This window comes from Sinocyclocheilus grahami, unplaced genomic scaffold, assembly GCF_001515645.1.
Source record: "Sinocyclocheilus grahami isolate Dianchi unplaced genomic scaffold, SAMN03320097.WGS_v1.1 scaffold467.1, whole genome shotgun sequence".
NCBI classification, from domain to species: domain Eukaryota; kingdom Metazoa; phylum Chordata; class Actinopteri; order Cypriniformes; family Cyprinidae; genus Sinocyclocheilus; species Sinocyclocheilus grahami.
In genome coordinates this window covers 426,210-446,908 of record NW_015505646.1, presented here as the reverse complement: position 1 = coordinate 446,908, position 20,699 = coordinate 426,210, and the positions used below count along the sequence as shown (strand labels likewise).

The window sequence follows — 20,699 nt, the reverse complement described above, 5'->3', positions numbered from 1 at the left end:
CCAAGCTTTCTTACTCGTTTTGCTAATAAACGTTCTACGTTTCTTATTTATTTGGTTCTATATTATGCATGTTTACTTAGCCTATTTCCAGTTTTGTATACCTATTTAAACTTTATGTAAGTTATTTGTTATTTTATATTAGGCATAGCCTGCCCTATAGCATGGTGTATTTTTATTTGTTTTGTTAATAAAAGTTCTATGTTTTATATATAGGCTAAAGTGAGTTTGACGTTTTATTTTGTTGTTGCATTCAAGCAATTGACGCCGAATTGACGCTATTTGAAAGTGAAAGTAAAATGCGCACACAGCTTTTACAAGCTATTTAAAAGCGAAGGAAAGCGTGGAAAAGAGGGAACGCCTTGCCTCCACGGTGATACCGGTATTATCGGTGTTGTCACACGTCGATTAACCGGTGGGAAAATTTCCTCACCGTCACAACCCTACTCCTTACTGAACTTTTAGTGTAATTTTATTACCGCAAATAAAATTTGTTCATAAAATTGTTCTACTAACCCATACAATATTCAACAGTTAATAAATACCAATTTACAGTGACAGTTTGTAGTGTTTGTCATTCATTGTGTACATCAATGAATAAGTGTTTCATTCCAAGTCCAATATGAGCAATACAAATGAAACGAGAACCCCTCTGACTGCTCGAACACAGATTGCTGATATATTTGTCTTAGGTGCTGACTGGGAATGTGGATGAGAATATTTGGCCTGTGAGGATCTTTGTGACACATGCTTAAAGTGCTCATGTTTGAGTCAGCAGAATTCCCTCCTTAGTAGCAAGTTTGAGTTTCATGTTTGAAACCCAGTGTGGTCAGGAAATGGTTGTATGGCTTGCACCATTCACACTAATTGGTTTTTGTCCCATAATTGCAGAGACAAAGCTTGTCAGTTTGTACAAGATGTTTTTGATTGTGTGAGAAATGACAACCTATGGTATTGCAGAGCAAACATCCCTGTGTATGTAGTCGCAAATAGAACTGGTTATTTGTGAACAGAGGAAAATGTTTTCAGTATCTTATCATTGAGGGCAGAGGTCAAGCTTGAAGGTGGTGGTCTGGTGTTTTATTTTTCTTCAAGTTCCTCTTAGGGCTTTTTCATGTCATGTCTACTGTAAGCTGGTTTAATCAAACGTGAATAGTTAAAGAAATAGTTCAACCAAAATTTTTTAAAAATGCTGAAAATGTACCCATGTAGATGTTTTTTTTTCTTTTGGTCATCATAACCGATTTGGAGAAATTTAGCATTACATCATTTGTCCACCCATGGATCCTCTGCAGTGAATGGGTGCCGTCAGAATGAGAGTTCAAACAGCGTGTTTGTAAGAAACAAGTTGCATCATTTATACATTTTTAACTTAAAACTGTTGCTTCCAATTAAAATATGAGTCCTCTATCATTAATATAGTTTTTTTCCAGTGAAAACATCGTCTCGTATGAATCAGGACAGAAATATGCCCAGTTTAACCACCATTTACAAGCAATACAGTCTAAATCACTTCTAAACAAATATAGTGAGCAAGCGATTTAATGCTACATTTATTAAAATCAGTTCAGAGAAACTCATCTACATCTTGGATGGCTCAAGGGTAAATGGACAATTCCTCTGCACAATCTGACCTGTGCTGCAGCCTGGAATTAAACCACACCATGCTGGTTTTGTCTGGCCTGAACTCGCCCCCCGACTGAACTTGGTTCCTCCCAAGGTTTTTTCTCCATTTCAGTCACCGATGAAGTTTTGGTTCCTTGCCACTGTCGCCTTTGACTTGCTTAGTTGGGGACTCTTAGTTTCTGGCAGTATTGTTGGCTTGATTGCACAGACACTATTGGAAGAGAGCTGAACTGGATGATGACACACTGAATCATCAATGAACTGACTTTAACTAAAAAATTGACTGTTTGTTATTGTCCTCTTGCATTATTGACAAACTATTTTCCTGTTTGAGACTAAAGCACACTGACACAACCTTTGACATTTGACACTTTGACACAATCTGTATTGTAAACAGCACTTTATAAATAAAGGTGACTTGACTTGACTTAAACACATTTTCAGCATGTTTTCACTTTTCGGTGAACTTTTGCTTAAAAGCATATTTATTTTCATGTATGTTTTATGGCAGACGGTACACGGAGTGATGAAGATGCTGCACTTCCTCACCAGACAGAAGCGGTTCCTTGCAGCCAGCCTGGTAGTTTTTACCACCCAGCATGTGTCACTGCGTCTTGTCTGGGCCTTGAACAATATCCCTCAGGTAAACCAGGAATAGTTAAAATGTGACATTCAGCATTTGTCTTCTCTAGGACTGATATATTTAACCTAACCTTCTCTCTCCTCAGTTGCGGCAGGCAGTCGAAGACGGCTCCTGTTATTTTGGGACCATAGACACCTGGCTGCTGTACAAACTGACTAAAGGTTGGTATTTCATTATGAAATAAATAGAAATGTTGTCCTGATGTATAGAAGTCATTTGACCCGTGAAAATCAGATCTCTGAGTGCATAATATTCTGGCTGGATTCCTTTGAGAGGTTGCTGAAATAAAACCAGTTAAATCTGTAGGCTCTTTAGAGTGATCTGCTCAATAAAAGCTTGCCACAGATCTGATATCTTACATCACTGACTGACAACATTCTTAGAAAGCAATTTGCCCACAACAAGTGACAAAGGTGAATGAATGTCACACACCAGTGTAATGAGTAGATAATCATAAGCAGTCATATATACAGTGATGATTTTACAGTACTTATCATTGTCACATTTTCCAACTTGGCACACTTTTGATCAATTTTATACATCCTTGCTGAATAAAAAATGTCTTACTAATCCCCAAACATTTGAACGGTACACATTTTTGAATGTACACATGCTGATTATAAACCAATCAGTAATTATGAATGTATGGTTGTCACAAAGAACCAAAGACTTAAACTACTTCAGTCTGTGTGAATTTAATTTTAATACACGAGTTTCACAATTGAGTTGAATTACTGAAATAAAAGTTTTCCACGACATTATAATTTGAGATGCACCTGTGTGTGTATATATATATATATATATATATATTACTATATATGATTTAACAGGTCTGCAAAAATGGTTGGCAGGTTGAGACAATCTGAACGTTAGACCGGGAAAAATTCCTTGTTGTTGAGCTTGGCATGGCATACCTTTTTTAATTTGTGGTGTTTTATTGTTTGTTTGCTTATTGCAGGCCTGGTTCATGCTACGGATTACTCTAATGCCAGTGCAACAGCAATATTTGATTCCTATCAGGTCAGTTACAACTGTCCAATTACTATATTTGTAAAATTACTGTTATCTGATCATTACCTTTGGATTGTGGACTTCAGTACAGACACGTGCATTGAGAGATTAGACATTTAATAACAGAGTTAAATAGAGAGTTCACCCAAAAAATGGAGGTTAACATTTACTCACCCTCATGTTGTTCCAAACCTGTATGGCTTTCTTTCTAACATGGGACACAAAAGGGGAAAATGTGCTGTTCTTTAATATGCAATTGCTTTGTTTGAGGAACAGGGTAAAACTTGTTCCCCTTTGTCATAGCACATAACAATTTAAAGTAAATCTAAGTGCATCTCAAAATGAATGCACATGCCTGGTTTTCTGGTGCACAGTATTCCAAAAATGGTTTTCTTCATTTTCAAAAAATATATTAACTTGTTCTACATCTGAAATTGCTTTCCTGACAACACACATCCCTCTTAATTTTTCAACCCTTCAATTTTCTGGGTCAATTCTGGTATGTTATTTTAAATAATAATAATATTTCACACTATTACTGTTTTTACTGTATTTTTGATCAAATAAATGCAGCCTTGGTGAACATGAGATACTTCTTTCTTTTTCTTTTTTTTTATGTTTCTAATGAACTCCAAACTTTTGTGTATACCAAAAAGTAAAATGCAAAAATAAATAAAACAGTAAAAACATTTAGTTTCTTTCATGTCAAAATATTTCACAGGATTTTTCTTGAGAAACAATTTTTTGGATGTCAAACGTTTGTGTGAATCAAAAAGTTTAAGCATAAAGGTTTGGGTCAACATTGAGTGGATTAAAAAAAGTTATCTTTTTAAGTCTTCTCGTGTTTGTGTGTTCTTGTATCTTTTATCCATACAGTGTCTTAGAATGTGCTTCTGTAAGTAGTGCTTGTTCATAGGATTCTGTCTGTGCTCATAGTGTGTTTGTGTGATCATCAGATGTGCTGGAGTGGATTTGTTTGCTCACTTCTCTCTATACCTCTGTCCATCCTCCCCAGGGTGCAGAACACCAGGTACTCATGCACCCTGAATTGCTCTGATATTTCCAGAATTCTATCTAGTCCTCTTTTGACTAAACAATTAATGCTCTCTTTTCTCATATTTAGTCATAAATTTGGCACATGTGATCCATCCATATTCGGGGTGCCCATCCCAATCATGTCTGTTGTGAGTATAAATATTGTCATGCAGTTTTAAAAATGTGTGTGTGCTTGATTTTATCTTTGGTGCCACAACCTGTCTTTTTCACAGATGGCGGACCAACAAGCAGCCATGTTTGGAGAATGCTGTTTTGACATTGGTGATGTGAAAATTACTATGGGCACAGGGACCTTCATGGACATCAATACAGGAAACAAACCACACACGTCTGTAGCTGGTATGACATTCCAGTGCTGATCTTATCTTACCAATTAAGCTTTTCACAGTATTAAACTGGAATTCAGTTGAAATGAAAGACGCTACTAAACCACTCGAACTAATAATCTAAGCCAACTAAACAGCATTTTAGACCACATGAAATCAAAAGTTGTGTGGCTTTTAGTTTACACTACCATTCAAAGTGATCTTTCTTTTATTTTTATATATATATATATACATATATTCTATTCAACAATGATGCATTAAATTGATCAAAGGTGATGGTGAAGACTTATATTGTTACAAAAGATTTCTCTTTTTTAAATAAATGCTGTTCTTTTGTTTATTTATCAAAGAATCCTGAAACAAAGCATCATGGTTTCCACAAAAAATTAAGCAACACAACTGGTTTCAACATTGATAATACAAATATTTTTTTGCATATATATATATATACATATATTCTATTCAACAATGATGCATTAAATTGATCAAAGGTGATGGTGAAGACTTATATTGTTACAAAAGATTTCTCTTTTTTAAATAAATGCTGTTCTTTTGTTTATTTATCAAAGAATCCTGAAACAAAGCATCATGGTTTCCACAAAAAATTAAGCAACACAACTGGTTTCAACATTGATAATACAAATATTTTTTTGCAGCAAATCAGTATATTAGAATGATTTCTGAATGATCATGTGACACTAAAGACTAGAGCTGTCAAAATAGCATTCATAATTATATTCGAATTTAAAATGCATAATTTCAGTTAGGCTGAAGAAAAGCTTTTGGCTTCTCTCCTGAGGCCACAAGAGGGCGCATCAAGCAAAATATTACTAATGCACGTTTATTCAAAGTGCATAATGTTTAAAATAATGTTTATAAACCAATTATAATTAAGTTGCTTAAACAACTATAAACAAAACAGCATCATGTATGTATGCATAGTTTAATACAAAGGACCGAAATCTCACAGTACATTTTTCATTTAAAAACACGAGTTTCAGTGGGATGGGGGAAAATCCCGCCATAAAGTCTCGAGGTATGTTTTTTCAAAGTTGAACTGGCATTAGTTTTACATGGCTTTCTAAATATGTGGCTCCTTTGTGCGAGATGCGAGTGCAACGGTAATAGATGTCCCTCTAGAAAATGTGCGAAATATGCGTTCTGTGTGAACGGCTTGGTTTCAGTTTTGACGTAAACAAGATCTCCGCATTGATGTTCTCTTTTCTCGCAATATTTGTAATTAACAATGCAACAGCACCGCATCTAGTGGCTTCAACTGGATAGGTTAACAAAAACATTCAAATGCAATGACACTTATATCGTCATCGCATCTCGTGCGCCACTGATAAGGCTGCCTCCTTAACACACACCTAAAATTCGAATGCAAAAATGTTGTGGATGTGGATTTTTATTTTAAATTCGACGAACATTCGAAATAAATTTTGACAGCCCTACTGAAGACTGGAGTAATGATGCTGAAAATTCAGCTTTGTTATCACAGGAATAAATTACTTTTTTAAATATATTAAAATAGAAAACGCTTCATTTAAATTGTCATAAGGTTTCACAATATTACTGCTTTTACTATATTTTTGATCAAATAAATGCAGCCTCGGTGAACATAAGAGACTTCTCTCATAAACATTAAAAATCACTTTCCAACCTCAAACCTTTGAACGGTAGTGTACATCACTGGAAACAGCAGGTTAGGGCACGATGCGGCTCATGACTCATCATGAATTAGTGTGGCGAGATAGTAATGCGTCCATTTGTTGGTCCCTCTTTATATCTTCCGTATCATCTGTTTTCTGAATAGGCCTTTATCCACTGGTGGGCTGGAAGATCGGTGCTGATGTTGTGTATCTGGCTGAAGGTAATGCCGCTGGAACAGGTGCTGCCATTAAATGGGCCCAGGATCGCTTTGTTATCACAGGAATAAATTACTTTTTTAAATATATTAAAATAGAAAACGCTTCATTTAAATTGTCATAAGGTTTCACAATATTACTGCTTTTACTATATTTTTGATCAAATAAATGCAGCCTCGGTGAACATAAGAGACTTCTCTCATAAACATTAAAAATCACTTTCCAACCTCAAACCTTTGAACGGTAGTGTACATCACTGGAAACAGCAGGTTAGGGCACGATGCGGCTCATGACTCATCATGAATTAGTGTGGCGAGATAGTAATGCGTCCATTTGTTGGTCCCTCTTTATATCTCTCTTTTTCATGGCGTTCCGTATCATCTGTTTTCTGAATAGGCCTTTATCCACTGGTGGGCTGGAAGATCGGTGCTGATGTTGTGTATCTGGCTGAAGGTAATGCCGCTGGAACAGGTGCTGCCATTAAATGGGCCCAGGATTTAGGTGAGGAGGAGGACTAATGTACATTTACAAGCCTACACACATTTCTTAACTTGAATATGTATTTTTCACTACATAAAAACAAAAAAAACATTCCAGATAGTAGATGCATGTTCCACTCCGTTATGAGAATTTTTTTTTAACTTGGATTGATTAAATTAATGAAAAATAATTCTGTTATTGTAGCATAATTTCTTTGGTGCCTGTCTTACAGAGCTCTTTTCTGATGTGACGGAGACTGAGGCTATAGCCACTAGTGTGGACGACTCAGACGGCGTGTATTTTGTGCCTTCTTTCAGCGGCTTACAGGTGTGTTTGTGTGTTTGTGTGCATCCGTGATACTGTTTTTAAGTCGCTGTTCATCTCAAGGATTTGTTGAAATTACATGACACTGTTTAAAAATCTCTCGTATTTACCACTAGTGTGGACGACTCAGACGGCGTGTATTTTGTGCCTTCTTTCAGCGGCTTACAGGTGTGTTTGTGTGCATCCGTGATACTGTTTTTAAGTCGCTGTTCATCTCAAGGATTTGTTGTAAATACGAGAGATTTTTAAACGGTGTCATGTAATTTCAAGACGTTCTCTCTTTATGTGCTACAGGCCCCTCTGAATGATCCTAAAGCTTGTGCCTCTTTCATGGGCTTAAAACCATCCACAACCAAGAGACATCTAGTCCGAGCCATTCTGGAGTCTATAGCGTTCAGGTGAGCTCGAAAGATCTGACTGTATCAACATAAGATCTCTCATCAGTCAAAGAATGTGATCTGTTAAAGCTATAAAACGTCAGAAGGGACTGTTTGTGTCAGAATGAAAAATTAACCAGGGCTTTGGGAAAAATGGGCAAATCTCAGCCCCTAATAAAAACAAAAGTGAATTTGTGACTTTAAAAGACTGTGCAAGTCAAATTAATCAAGCAGTTCTCATATACATAGTCCTGGATTGCTTCAAATCATCTGTTATTGTTCTTGTTCTGATAAAACGCAAGATAACCTAAATAAATGATTAACACGAAGATCTCTCATCAGTCAAAGAATGTGATCTGTTAAAGCTATAAAACGTCAGAAGGGACTGTTTGTGTCAGAATGAAAAATTAACCAGGGCTTTGGGAAAAATGGGCAAATCTCAGCCCCTAATAAAAACAAAAGTGAATTTGTGACTTTAAAAGACTGTGCAAGCCAAATTAATCAAGCAGTTCTCATATACATAGTCCTGGATTGCTTCAAATCATCTGTTATTGTTCTTGTTCTGATAAAACGCAAGATAACCTAAATAAATGATTAACACTGGTGGAAATGAAAATATTTAAGCATCAGAACGCTGCAGGACAATGTGCATTTACAAGCCTACACACATTTCTTAACTTGAATATAGACTTTGGCATATCCAGTCCTGTTTGTAGAATTTAGCTTAGTGTTTAACACTCTTTATTTATTAAGATTTATTGATAAACTAAAAAAGGAATTCTCCACAATTAATGCACAACTAATGCTAAACCATCACTACAGGTTTTTTCTCTTTTTTACTGCAGGCAATGGTCACACTATGAAATTTATAGAAAAGACCAAGTTTATTCCCTGACAACTTGCAAATTCTTAGGCCCCTTCATCTCAAACAGTGTTCGCAGGGATGAAAATATCACATGAGATATAAAACACATTGGCACATTTTGAGACCCATGATGATGCTTTGCTTTGCTTTCTCCATCTCTTTCTCACATATTGTTATTAATGTAAAAATGAGTTCTTTGATTATCATCTGCCTTGGTTCTGCCACGGGACAATCAGAAAACAGAAATGAGAAGGTGACTGGATACAAGCCACTATCCCTTGGTGTTCTATACCGATCTAGAGTAGTTCATCAGGTCTCACATATTAATAAAGATCCATTTCAACTTGCTTGCTCTTTCAACAGTTTTCCCCATCAGAGAAATAAAGGCTGAATTCAATAGCGCAGCATAGTTTTTTCTTGTGTCCTTTTGTTCCTACGGCACTCCTCAGATATGGTATCTTTGCTCATCATACTTTTTAATATCTACTCTTGTAATGGAAACAGACATCCACTAAATTTGAGATTGGACCCTATACATATACACACACACACACACACACACATATGTGGAATTTTTTCTGTTCCTTTATGTTTGAACTTTAAATGTATGTCATAACTAGAGATGCACGATACATAGGTTATCCTGGATTTCTTTTTTCTTTTTCTTTGTTTTATATCGATCGATTTTTGGGTTGTTGTCTCACTTAGATTATTGTTTTTAGAACATTGGTAAATGTAATCTTCAGCAAATCTCAAAATGAATATCCATTTTTCATATTGTACATTATAATGCAAAAAATATATTGACTTTTCCAACCCCATCTCATGAGAAAATACAAGTTTTTTTTTGTTTTTAAACAAGTTAGCGGTTTAATATGGTTTTCCATGTTCTAATTCTGATTTTCAGGAACAAGCAGCTCTTTGAAGTCATGCTTAGAGAAACCCGTATTCCTATCACTAAAATCAGGTGAGGGTCTCACCCTGTTATTTTGTCGTATTTGCATAGCTTGATCCTGCCTGTCTGAACGTTTGCATATTGCTACACATTTACAGGGCAGATGGAGGTGTTTGCACCAATAATTTCATCATGCAACTCACAGCTGATCTGTTGGGGCGTAAGATAGAACGTCCAAGCCACTTTGACATGTCCTGCCTTGGAGCTGCTTTTGTTGCAGGACTAGGAACAGGTAAGGAACAAGTCACATTAGAGTGCAAAAAATAAACTCTTCCTAATCTAGGCTTAATCCATCTTAACTCTATAAAGCCTATATTGTATCATAATTGGTACACAAATTTCTAAGGCCCCTAAATAACCAACATGACCAGAACTTATCTACTACACGCCTTCTGTTGTCTGATTGATAGGTTATACTTGTTTAGCAAGGCCTTTTAGTATCATTTTAAAAGCATGGTGCACATGTCTTTTGCTGTAAAATCTGTAAGAATGTCTTTCATATTGTTAGTAATATTTCAAGACAAACACTTACTGGTTTACTTATTATTATCCATACATAACTTTTAGGAAAAATTCTTGATACAACATGATACTTCAGACTTTTGAGGAATGTTTATTTGTACATCTCTCCATCATCATTGTATTGCATTGCATTATATATTTTGTCCCCCACAATAAAATCTACATAGCTTTGATCATAAAACTAAGCATTTAATTATCATGTTACTAAGACATATTGAGTGACAACTGGTATTTATTTATATGCATTTTATGCAAGTAGTCTGCTATACTGCTGCATCAAATATGATACGCAATGAAACCCATGCAAGCTTTTTTTTCCCCCTTCCTAATTTTTGCCTAAAGGTTCAATAAAACATAAAAAAAAATAGATGTATTTCAAATGTCAGGCTTTAAAGAGTCAATCTGGCCATTTTATTCTAAATCGTCCTTTAGGCTACTGGAGGAACCAAGAAGAGCTGAAGAAGCTTTTGACCACTGACCAACATTTCCTTCCCCGGAGGAGTAAAGCAGATTGGGACATGGGCAGTCCATACAGAGGTGTGCTGCAGAGCTGGGAGAGGGCTCTTCAGCGCTCTATGCACTGGTACAGCCAGCCCTGATTTACCAGAATACAAGTTGATTCTGTAAACGCCATGTTCATGTGAACGGGTTTAGGGCGATTCTCTCTCACACTGAGAAAATGCTTGAACAGTATGGTTTCCAACCTGGACTTGGAAACTCGCATATCAACTGTTAGTTAGAGTTTTGCCAAATCACGAGGGATTTTACAGATTTACAGCTTGTTTGTGTAAATCCAAGTCACCTAGTTGTGAATCCAGTGGAATTATGATGATGAGGTGACCGGCTGCAGCACAACTCTTACTTCAGAATAAGACAGATGTATTATTATGATTTTGCCAATCAATAATTTAGTCATTAGGTACTGTTGTTTTTTTTATGAGAAAATTAATTTATTTTATTTTGTATGGTTACTCATCTCCCAAAGGATAACATCTCACCCTAAAGGATCATATGTAATTAGTGTTGTTTACATAGATGGGAGTAAGTGAAACTTACAGCTTTTTTTTTTCTATCATACTCTGAGTTAACACACTGTGCATTCATTGCCTGTATGGTCATTTATACAAGCATTCATTAATGTTTTTTTTTTTTCAAATGTACATCAGAATACAAAGAGAATGCTCCAAACATGGAAAACTTGTTACCTGAAGTACTATATTTATTTTTTGCTTTATGCATCCAACCTGCTATACTTGTTTGCATGCAAAACATTAGCAGTCACAGTTTGCCACATCATACTATCAACAGTGGCTAATAATAGCATACATTCAACTGTAGTAAAAATGAGTAACTGTGAAACTATATGATATCCTAGGCTTTTATCAGGATCTTAAAGAAAGAATCGACAGAGAATATTTGTAAAGATAAATGTATTAATAGATTGTCAAAGAACTCTTAACATTGTGCCATGTTTCATGTCAGTATGTGAAATTAGTTGTTTTAATACATTTTCAGGTTCAAATTGTATGCATTGTCATGTAAATAAAGCAATGGCTTTCATTCTGGGGTCAATGACCTGATAAACATTGTAAAATGCATGGGTCTAAAAATTGTTAAAGTAATGTTTTAATGAAAGTGCTGGGGCAAGTGTCCTATAACTGAGTCTGCCGAACAATGTAATCAAATAACAGTGCAAAGTGAATAAAGTCTTTCAATTAAATGCTGAACCGAATAAGGAATCATTAATTATATATGTAAAGGATTCTAGGACGATACATTGGTATGAACAAGAAATTATAGCAGATTTATTTATAATAACTTAAAAATTATAATCGCGTAGCATTTTTTATGTGTGTTTGGGTTTGTCGTGTGTTAAATGTATTATATAATATTTATTTATAGGCCATGGGCGTAGGAAACGGATGTCGGGTTTGCTATTGGTCGATCTAGTTGTCAATCATCTAGTGAAGTGGGCGGGTTTAAAGGAAAATGGCGACTTTATCTGTCGGAGAGCCTCAAGAGATGGAAGGTGAGCTAACTTGTCTATTTTTAATGATTTATTTTGAACAGAGCGTCTAATAAGCCAGAGATTATTCTTTTTGCTCTCACCCTCTGTAACCGAGATGAGTTTTTATTTTTAATCAGTTAGTGCTCTTACCATTCATTCAGACTGTAATGTTGTGATTGTTTACGCTTATCACACAGCAAACTAAAGCTAACGTTACTCTTACAGTCTGCAGGCATGAAATGGTGATAAAAGCCGTTTCGTGGTAACTCTTTTGAGAGTATTTAAATACCAGACCTGCTTTCAGCTGTGTGTATAGTGGACAGGGCGTCAATGCCAGCGCACCTTGCTTGCGGGTTAGCTGATGTAGCCCACCAGCTCACGTTACCTGTCAAAGTCTCACCTGTTCGGATGGATAAAGTCTAGGAGAACCTGAATGTGAGCTATCAGACGTGACAAATCGAGCTTTTCTCGACGCCTCCATTTGTTTCCAGTTGCTGTATCAGCACAGTTTGCCAGCATGCTGCTGCTGTGGGACGAGGGTGTGTGTGTGGGATGGGTTCATTTAAAGGGGTCATATGATGCTGCTAAAAAGAACATTATTTGGTGTAATGAAATGTTTATGCGGTTTAAGGTTAAAAAAACATTATTTTCCACATACAGTACATTATTGTTTCTCCTCTATGCCCCGCCTTTCTGAAACGCGTTGATTTTTACAAAGCTCATCGGTCTGAAAAGCGAGGTGTGCTGTGATTGGCCAGCTATCCAGTGCGTTGTGATTGGCCGAATGCCTCAAGCGTGTGACGTAAATGTTACGTCCCTTACCATACTGTGATGCCCTGTCAAGCCGGAGCGAAGAGACAAAAAACATTAAAACCCATTATAAACGAGGAATTTGTTGCATCCATTGGGGACATAATTACTGATTATAATGATTTATACTGTCTTTTTACGCGTTGCGTTGCATCGGGCCACGTAAACATAAAACCACGTCTGCATTTGTGATCGGAGAAATGACAAACAACAAGCGCTACTCTACACTGCTCAAAACTCGCGTTTGAATCATCAGTGGCAAGTCCTTTAATATGAAAAACGTCTGTGAGTCAGAACAGCCGGCATTGTAGTCTAGAGTGAGCGGCGGCTAGGGTCTGGAGGTTCTTCGGAAGGCAAAGGTGAGAGTATCAAATGCTGGTGGGTTTTTTTAGGTAATGTAGTAGGGTTGTATAGTAACTGGATAGAGTTGCTTATTTGGAGTATAAATTAATTTTGCCCAGTTACAGATCTTAAATTGAGTCATTTTCTTTGTTTCTATCATCAGACAATTTCTCTTAGGCAAAACCTCATCAAATGCATTGAGAGCTTGGACAGCCTTGTCTCATTGAGGGAACTCGATCTTTATGACAACCAGATCCGCAAACTAGAGAATCTTCAGGCCCTAACAGAGCTTGAGTAAGTCAAACATGATGATACTTATTTTGTACAGACCCTTTTTTTAAAAAATTTTTTTATCAAAAATGCATTTAAAAAATGTTATTTATACACTGCTATTCAAAAGCTTGCGGTCAGTATTTTTATTTTATTTTTTATCATTTTAATACTAATGCATTCAATTTATCAAAAGTAACTTTCTTTTAATCAAAGAATCCGGAAAAGAAATGTCACGGTTTCCCCCAAAACGTTTTAAAATAGAAAATTTAAATAAAGAAAGATTTTTTTGTATTCAGATTCCTTGTGATATTTTTTGGGGACACAGATATGAGGGGAAAAAAGCTTTGTTAAACAAATAAAAATCCTGAAAGATTAAAAAAAAAAGGTTTACAAAACCAACATGAATACTAAGAATTGTATAAACTGGTTTCTAAAAATGTTATGTAGTCTCTTGTACTTAAATAATTGAAAAAGTACAAATACATGCAGCTTCCTCATTTGTGGTTGTGATTTGCAGGCAGCTAGATGTATCGTTCAACTTACTGAGGAAGATTGAGGGATTGGAGTGTCTCACAAAAATCACGAAACTCTTCCTGCTTCATAATAAGATTATGAGCATTGCCAACCTCGATCAACTGACGAGCCTCCAGATGCTGGAGCTGGGCTCTAACCGCATCAGGGTGAGACATCCAAATCTGCTCTTTGTGTTACATATTCTTCTTTGCTCTGTGTTTCCTGGCTTGAATTTTATGTATGTAAATGCTTGTTGTTATGTAAATTTTAGGTTATTGAGAATCTGGATTCTCTTACTTCTTTGGAGAGTTTGTTCCTCGGCACGAATAAAATCTCTCGGCTACAGAACCTTGATGGATTGCACAGTCTGACGGTTCTCAGTATCCAGGTGCGCGTTTGTGCTAGAAAGGTTTTTTTTTTTATTTTTATTTATTTTTTTTTTTTTTTACTTACTTTGTTGGTGTTAACACCTGTTCCTGTCTAACAGAGTAACCGCATCACGAAGTTGGAGGGACTCCAGAATCTTGTCAGTCTGCGAGAGCTTTACTTGAGTCATAATGGCATTGAAGTCATTGAGGGCCTGGAGAACAATGTAAGATCTACCATGGTTGCCCACAGATGCGATACTTTTTCCTGTCAATTCTACATTTATGCACAAGATGTTTGCACAAAATATTTGTGGCTTAGCATTGGTTTACAATCATGTTTTGCAAGCAAATTGCAAGATAAAGAAACCACCATAAAATGCATGTTAAGAAGCTGTCAAAACTAGAAACGGTCTAGTGTCTAGTAGTTTTGTGCTTAATATTCGCATTTCTCCAGCTATTCTGAAGTTCTCCGACTGCACCTTTACTCCACAGGGGATTTCTGTGTGTTCTGATCTGCCGACACATCAGTGGTTTTATTTTTATCTGCCCCAGAGTATTTTAGTGCTAGAATATACATAGCTTTCATTTTTCTTTCCTTTTCTTTTTTTAGAAGAAGCTGACAACTTTGGATATCGCTGCAAACAGGATAAAAAAGATTGAAAATATCAGCCATTTGACTGAAATAAAAGAATTTTGGGTAAGAAAAAAAAAAGATAGGTTTACTGTATGTTTTATGGCACACTACATGTACATTTGAAAAGCCATTCAAAAGTTTGGGGTCTGTAAGATTTTTTTTAATGATCTTACAAGTCTCTTATGCTCACCAAGGCTGCATTCATTTGATCAAAAATAGTTAAAAACAGTAATATTATGAAATATTATTACTATTTTAAATAACTGTTTTCTATTTTAAAGGAGTCATTAAGTGGAGAATCAAAATGTTCTTAATATTTACACGTATAAGAGGTTACTCTACAAAATTAAAACGTACTGCAAGTTTGAGAAATCAGCAGTTTTAATTATATGAATAATTATTTTCTACCCTTCTGAAGTTCGGATTTGAAATCGGGAGAAATGTGACATCACTATTCATCTCGACACGCCTCTTAAAATGCATCATCGTCATATAAAATCAAGGAGGTGTGATCTGAAAAACTCATGTCTGACCATCAATCACAAGAGAGCGATACTGCTGTTGGATAAAGATGTCAAGTAAGACTGTCAAATTCGGACATTGTTCTGTCAGTGGATATAAAGAAAATGCACTTCCAAAACTTTGCATAGCCTTCCTAAAGATCTGATCATTAGAAATGCATGGCTTGAGTTTATTTTGAATGATGATTGAGTGCTGAAAGCAGTTGTGCTGCTTAATATTTTTGTGGAAACGGTTAAATGATTCTTTGATGAATAAAAAGTAAAAAAATATATATATATTTATTAGAAACAGAAATCTTTTGTAATATTAGTATAAATGTATTTTTTACGGTCACTTTTGATCAGTTTAATGCATCTTTGCTGAATAAAAGTATTATTTCTTTAAAAAAAGAAAAAGAAATCTTACCAACCCCAAACTTTTGAATGGTAGTGTATGTAAAAATTGTACTTCAGAGTATCAATTTAGAATGCTTATATTTTACTTTAATAACATCTAAAAAAATTGAGCTAATGTGTGTTGTTTTTTTCCCCTTCTTTTTCTTTTTTGTGTTCCTTATACAGATGAACGACAACCAAATTGATAACTGGGCAGACTTGGACGAACTCAAGAACGCCAAAGGTCTAGAGACTGTCTATCTGGAGAGAAACCCTCTGCAGAAGGACCCTCAGTACAGACGCAAGATCATGTTGGCTCTTCCCAATGTCAGGCAGATTGATGCCACCTTCATCCGTTTCTGATCATCCACCTCATTGTGCCCTCCCTCACCCAAACCATCCACAGCATATTATAAACACACCACTACCATATTTCCCTCATAGACACCGTCTGGTGTCTGCCCTATTTATCTCTTTTATTTACTTTTTAACAACAAAAAAGAAGAATCTCACACTCCCAGTGTTGCCATTCCATGTGTTGGCACCTTTAACTCACACAGAGACTGTATACCTATGCTCTGACTTATGCTGTAGTGTGAATTGCTTGTTAATTTATTTTCAGTTTAGGACATGATTAGTCTGAACTCAAAGGAGCCAATGCCTGTTGCTCTCGAAATTATATCAGCGCTAAATCTTACTGCCCTTAGCATTTTGGTAAGGAAAACATAGCATCGTAGTTATCCCTTCTTGCTCCCTCCATCCATGTAGGTAATTTTAAAATCAGACATTTCCGCCATGTATGATTTACATCAGGCATTGAGGTCTTATTTACTATACGAGGTGGTAAAAAGGTCAGAGTTCACATTGCATTCAGAGACTGAAGATGGCTATGAGGAAATTCTTATTCTTTAATGTGATCAGGGACTATTTCTTTGAGTGTTGTGCTCTTATGAATTCAATTCGCATATCAGTTCTGTTTCTGGTTGTATCAGTATGTTAACATTTTGGCTGGTTGAAATGTGACATGACTCATATTGTTCATTCTTTAGAAATACTGAATATATTAAAAGGGATTCATTCCACTTTAAAACTAAGGTTATGCCAATCAAGTCATTTTAGGTAATTAGTATTTTTCTGTAATTAGAGTTTGTTTTTTGTGAAGTCTTTGCTAGTTACTCTGTTGCATAATTCATAAATGATTAGACTACTAATCTAATGTAAATTTTGCATAGGCGACTAAAATGATTTAATATGTAATACAAACCCAATTCATGGTAATATAGGCTAGAAATAGTAAATAGTAGCCTATATATATACTGTATATGTAAAGTACTGTATATTGTGCTGTAATCATATTGGTATACTGAAAGAATTGCTGTTATATACCATCATGATTTAATGACAAATATATGTTTTATATTTACAGTCGTGGTCAGAATTATTGGCACCCTTGGTAAATATCAAAGAAGGCTGTGAAAATAAATCTGCATTGTTAATCATTTTGAACTTTTAGCTAAAAAATTCACATAAATCTAACCTTTCATTGGAGAATAAGAATTTAAAATGGGGGGAACTATCATTATGAAATAAATGTTTTTCTCTAATAAACTTTGGACACAATTAACAACACACTTTTATTCAATGCTTTTTGAAACCTCCATTTGCATAATAACAGCTCTGAGTTTTCTCCTATAATGCCTGATGAGGTTAGAGAGCACCTGACAAGAGATCAGAGACCATTCCTTCATCCAGAATCTCTCCAGACCCTTCAGATTCCCAGCTCCATGATGGTGCTTCTCCTCTTCAGTTCATCACATTAATTTTCTATAGGGTTCAGGTCAGGGAACTGGAATGACCATAGCAGAAGCTTGGTTTTGTGCCCAGTGACCCATTTTTGTGTTGTTTTTAAGGTTTGTTTTTGGATTATTGTCCGGTTGGAAGATCCAAACATGGCCCATTATAAGATTTCTAACAGAGTCAGTCACTTTTTGATTTTCTATCTGTTGGTATTTGATAGAATCAATGATCCCATGTGTCTAAACAAGATGTCTAGGACCTCCAGCAGAAATATAGGCCCACAACATTAAAAATACAGCAGTATATTTCATTGTACACATGGGGTACTTTTTATCCCTGTGTTCACCAAACCCATCTTGAGCGTTTGCTGCTAAAAAGCTCATTTTTTAGTTACATCTGATCATAGAAGCCAGTCCCATTTGAAGTTCCAGTCGTGTCTGACAACAGAATATGCTGGGCATTGTTTTTGGATGAGAGCATTTTCTTTTCTTGATTTTTTGTCTTGAAACCCTCCCAAACAACATGTGATGTAGGTGGTGTTTGATTTTTTTTTTTAACAGTTTTCTGACCCTGAGACTCAACTATTTTCTGCAATTCTCCAGCTGTGGTCCTTGGAGAGTCTTTAGCCCATCACACTCTCCTCCTCACCGTGCATTAGGACACACGTCCTCTTCCAGGCAGATTTGTAACATTTTCTGTTGATTGGAAATTCTTAATTATTGCCCTGATGGTGGAAATGGGAATTTTCACTGCTCTAGCTCTTTTCTTAAAGTCACATTCTAATGTGTGAAGCTCAATTATCTTTTGCTGCACATCAGAAATATATGATTTGGTTTTTCTCATTGTGATGGATGATTAATTTGGAATTTGTCCTTTGTTTTCCCTCCTATTTATATTCCTGTGGAACAGGAAGCCATGGCTGGATATTTTCATGTTCATAATCACCCTGGTATGCTCAAAATTGTGAATATGAATGGGAATATACTTCACAGATATTTTACTCATAAGAATGTCTAGGGGTGCCAATAATTGTGTCCAACGTGTATTTGAGAAAAACATTTATTCCATAATGATATTTCCCCCATTTTAAATAGTTTTAGTCCAATGAAAGGTTAGATATTTGTGATAAAAAAAAATAAAAGATCAAAATGATTAACAATGCAGATTTATTTTCACAGCCTTCTTTGATCATATTTACAGAGGGTGCCAATAATTCTGACCACGACTGTAAATATAAAACATATATTTGTCATTAAATCATGATGGTATATAACAGCAATTCTTTCAGTATACCAATATGATTACAGCACAATATACAGTACTTTACATATACAGTATATATATAGGCTACTATTTACTATTTCTAGCCTATATTACCATGAATTGGGTTTGTATTACATATTAAATCATTTTAGTCGCCTATGCAAAATTTACATTAGATTAGTAGTCTAATCATTTATGAATTATGCAACAGAGTAACTAGCAAAGACTTCAAGTGGTATTTAGTGTCCCTCTACTTTGCAACAGTTGAAATAAACCATCAATAAATCATAAAATGTTTGCATATTTGTATTCTTAACGTGAAACAATTTGCGAACTGTTAAAAATACATATTGAATTTAAGAGATTTCATGTGTAACAAAATCCTACCATCCATCCAAAGAGGTATCCTGAGATCTAACTGCAACAATATAACATTTTTAACATAATATTTAAAAAACAAAAACATATTTTATTATATTTTAAGAACAGATTTATGTCTGCGGTGTTAGAACAGTGGATGAAAGGGGAATTAGTTTGGATTACTTTCATTTTGCTGATTGATCTGAAAGGTGCGTTCATTCTTTCTTATTAATGTAATAAGAATTCATTTGATACATTTTGCAAAATTTCTGACAATTTCTTGTGTCACACTTTATTAGACTGGTGTTATGATTATTACTTTCATATTTACATAATCCACATTTTAATAATTATAGTCTTATTATTTTCAAAACATCATGTCTTCTTGAAACTGACGCTGTTTTAGAAAAGTCTGGATTTGTGACGGGGTGTCACAAAACTGTCTCTCTTGATGGAAACGGTGGTATTAGCACCATTGCTTACAGAAGTGGTTCCCAAACTTTGGGCTCCCCTTTTGTAGAGAATTTTTTTTTTTTTGGAAAGTCTCTTATGCTCACTAAGGCTACATTTGTTTATCAAAAATACAGTAAACACTGTAATATTGTCAATTTAAAATATCTTTTTGAATGTTTTAACATATAGGCTACTGTATTCCTATGATGAAAGCTGAATTTTCAACATCATAACTCCAGTCTTCAGTGTCACACAATCCTTTAGAAATCATTTTAATATGCTGATTTGCTGGTAACCATTTCTGATTATTTTAATGCTGAAAACAGTTAATATTTTTGAGGAAACTATTTTTTCCACGATTCTATTATGAATATTTGAAATTGTCCTTTGTGTCAGAGCGCTGGAGTTCGTCAGAAATAATTTCTTTTTTATTCTAATTTCTTTTGTTGCGTCGCCCCGCATCCACAGCAGAGAACATGGGTTCTATTTGCTTTTGTCGCCTCTGGTGTAACTTAGACACATTGTTTTGGTATTTGTGAATCTTAAGTAGGCTATATAATCTGCTTTACATTTACCTGGCACTGGAAGTCCTTTCACAAACTTGTAACTTACATACTTAGAGCAGAACCATGTGTCGTTCATTTATATTTCTACATGGCTCCCTGCAATACAACTCTGATTCTTCAATCGCGCCATCTACTGGTCTGTTATTGATACAACCACAACTGCTACAACTGATAACGGCGGGTAATGCGAGTCATGTTAAGGTAATTATTATATTTCAAATTAACACTTTGCATTCAATTATTTACTTATCAGGCAAGTGGCCACATGATAAGTGGGAAAAGTACTCAGTGTAGTCTTTATCACCCTGCAGAGGTTTCTTTTGCAAAATAATCTGCTGACTGTACACTATCCCTCAGCCTTGCCGC

General features: G+C 35.4%; 2 protein-coding genes across 2 annotated transcripts in view; both read left to right on the top strand.

The window, feature by feature from the left end:
• The window catches only part of gk5 (glycerol kinase 5), a 15,104-nt gene extending 3,329 nt beyond the window's left edge, over positions 1-11,775 (top strand). The window contains exons 5-16 of the mRNA XM_016235435.1: positions 2,135-2,266; positions 2,352-2,427; positions 3,225-3,286; positions 4,234-4,307; positions 4,401-4,461; positions 4,546-4,672; positions 6,924-7,028; positions 7,240-7,334; positions 7,626-7,729; positions 9,481-9,540; positions 9,627-9,760; positions 10,483-11,775. Of these exons, the coding sequence (XP_016090921.1) occupies positions 2,135-2,266; positions 2,352-2,427; positions 3,225-3,286; positions 4,234-4,307; positions 4,401-4,461; positions 4,546-4,672; positions 6,924-7,028; positions 7,240-7,334; positions 7,626-7,729; positions 9,481-9,540; positions 9,627-9,760; positions 10,483-10,649 (1,197 nt within the window). The 3' untranslated portion in view covers positions 10,650-11,775. The remainder of the gene's footprint in view (positions 1-2,134; positions 2,267-2,351; positions 2,428-3,224; positions 3,287-4,233; positions 4,308-4,400; positions 4,462-4,545; positions 4,673-6,923; positions 7,029-7,239; positions 7,335-7,625; positions 7,730-9,480; positions 9,541-9,626; positions 9,761-10,482) is intronic.
• A 180-nt stretch (positions 11,776-11,955) lies between these two features.
• LOC107553239 (protein phosphatase 1, regulatory (inhibitor) subunit 7) lies at positions 11,956-17,047 on the top strand. The gene is made up of 8 exons (XM_016235408.1): positions 11,956-11,961; positions 13,201-13,227; positions 13,374-13,504; positions 14,001-14,163; positions 14,268-14,384; positions 14,484-14,588; positions 14,975-15,061; positions 16,081-17,047. The coding sequence occupies exons 1-8, from the start codon at positions 11,956-11,958 to the stop codon at positions 16,255-16,257; spliced, it is 813 nt and encodes a 270-aa protein (XP_016090894.1). The 3' UTR covers positions 16,258-17,047.
• The last annotated feature ends 3,652 nt before the right edge of the window (positions 17,048-20,699 follow it).

Bases quoted from the DNA above. Each gene is read 5' to 3' on its own strand.
- LOC107553239 (XM_016235408.1), top strand. The intron at 13,505-14,000 runs GTAAGTCAAACA...TGTGATTTGCAG, and splicing joins CAGGCCCTAACAGAGCTTGA to GCAGCTAGATGTATCGTTCA. The intron at 14,164-14,267 runs GTGAGACATCCA...TGTAAATTTTAG, and splicing joins TGGGCTCTAACCGCATCAGG to GTTATTGAGAATCTGGATTC.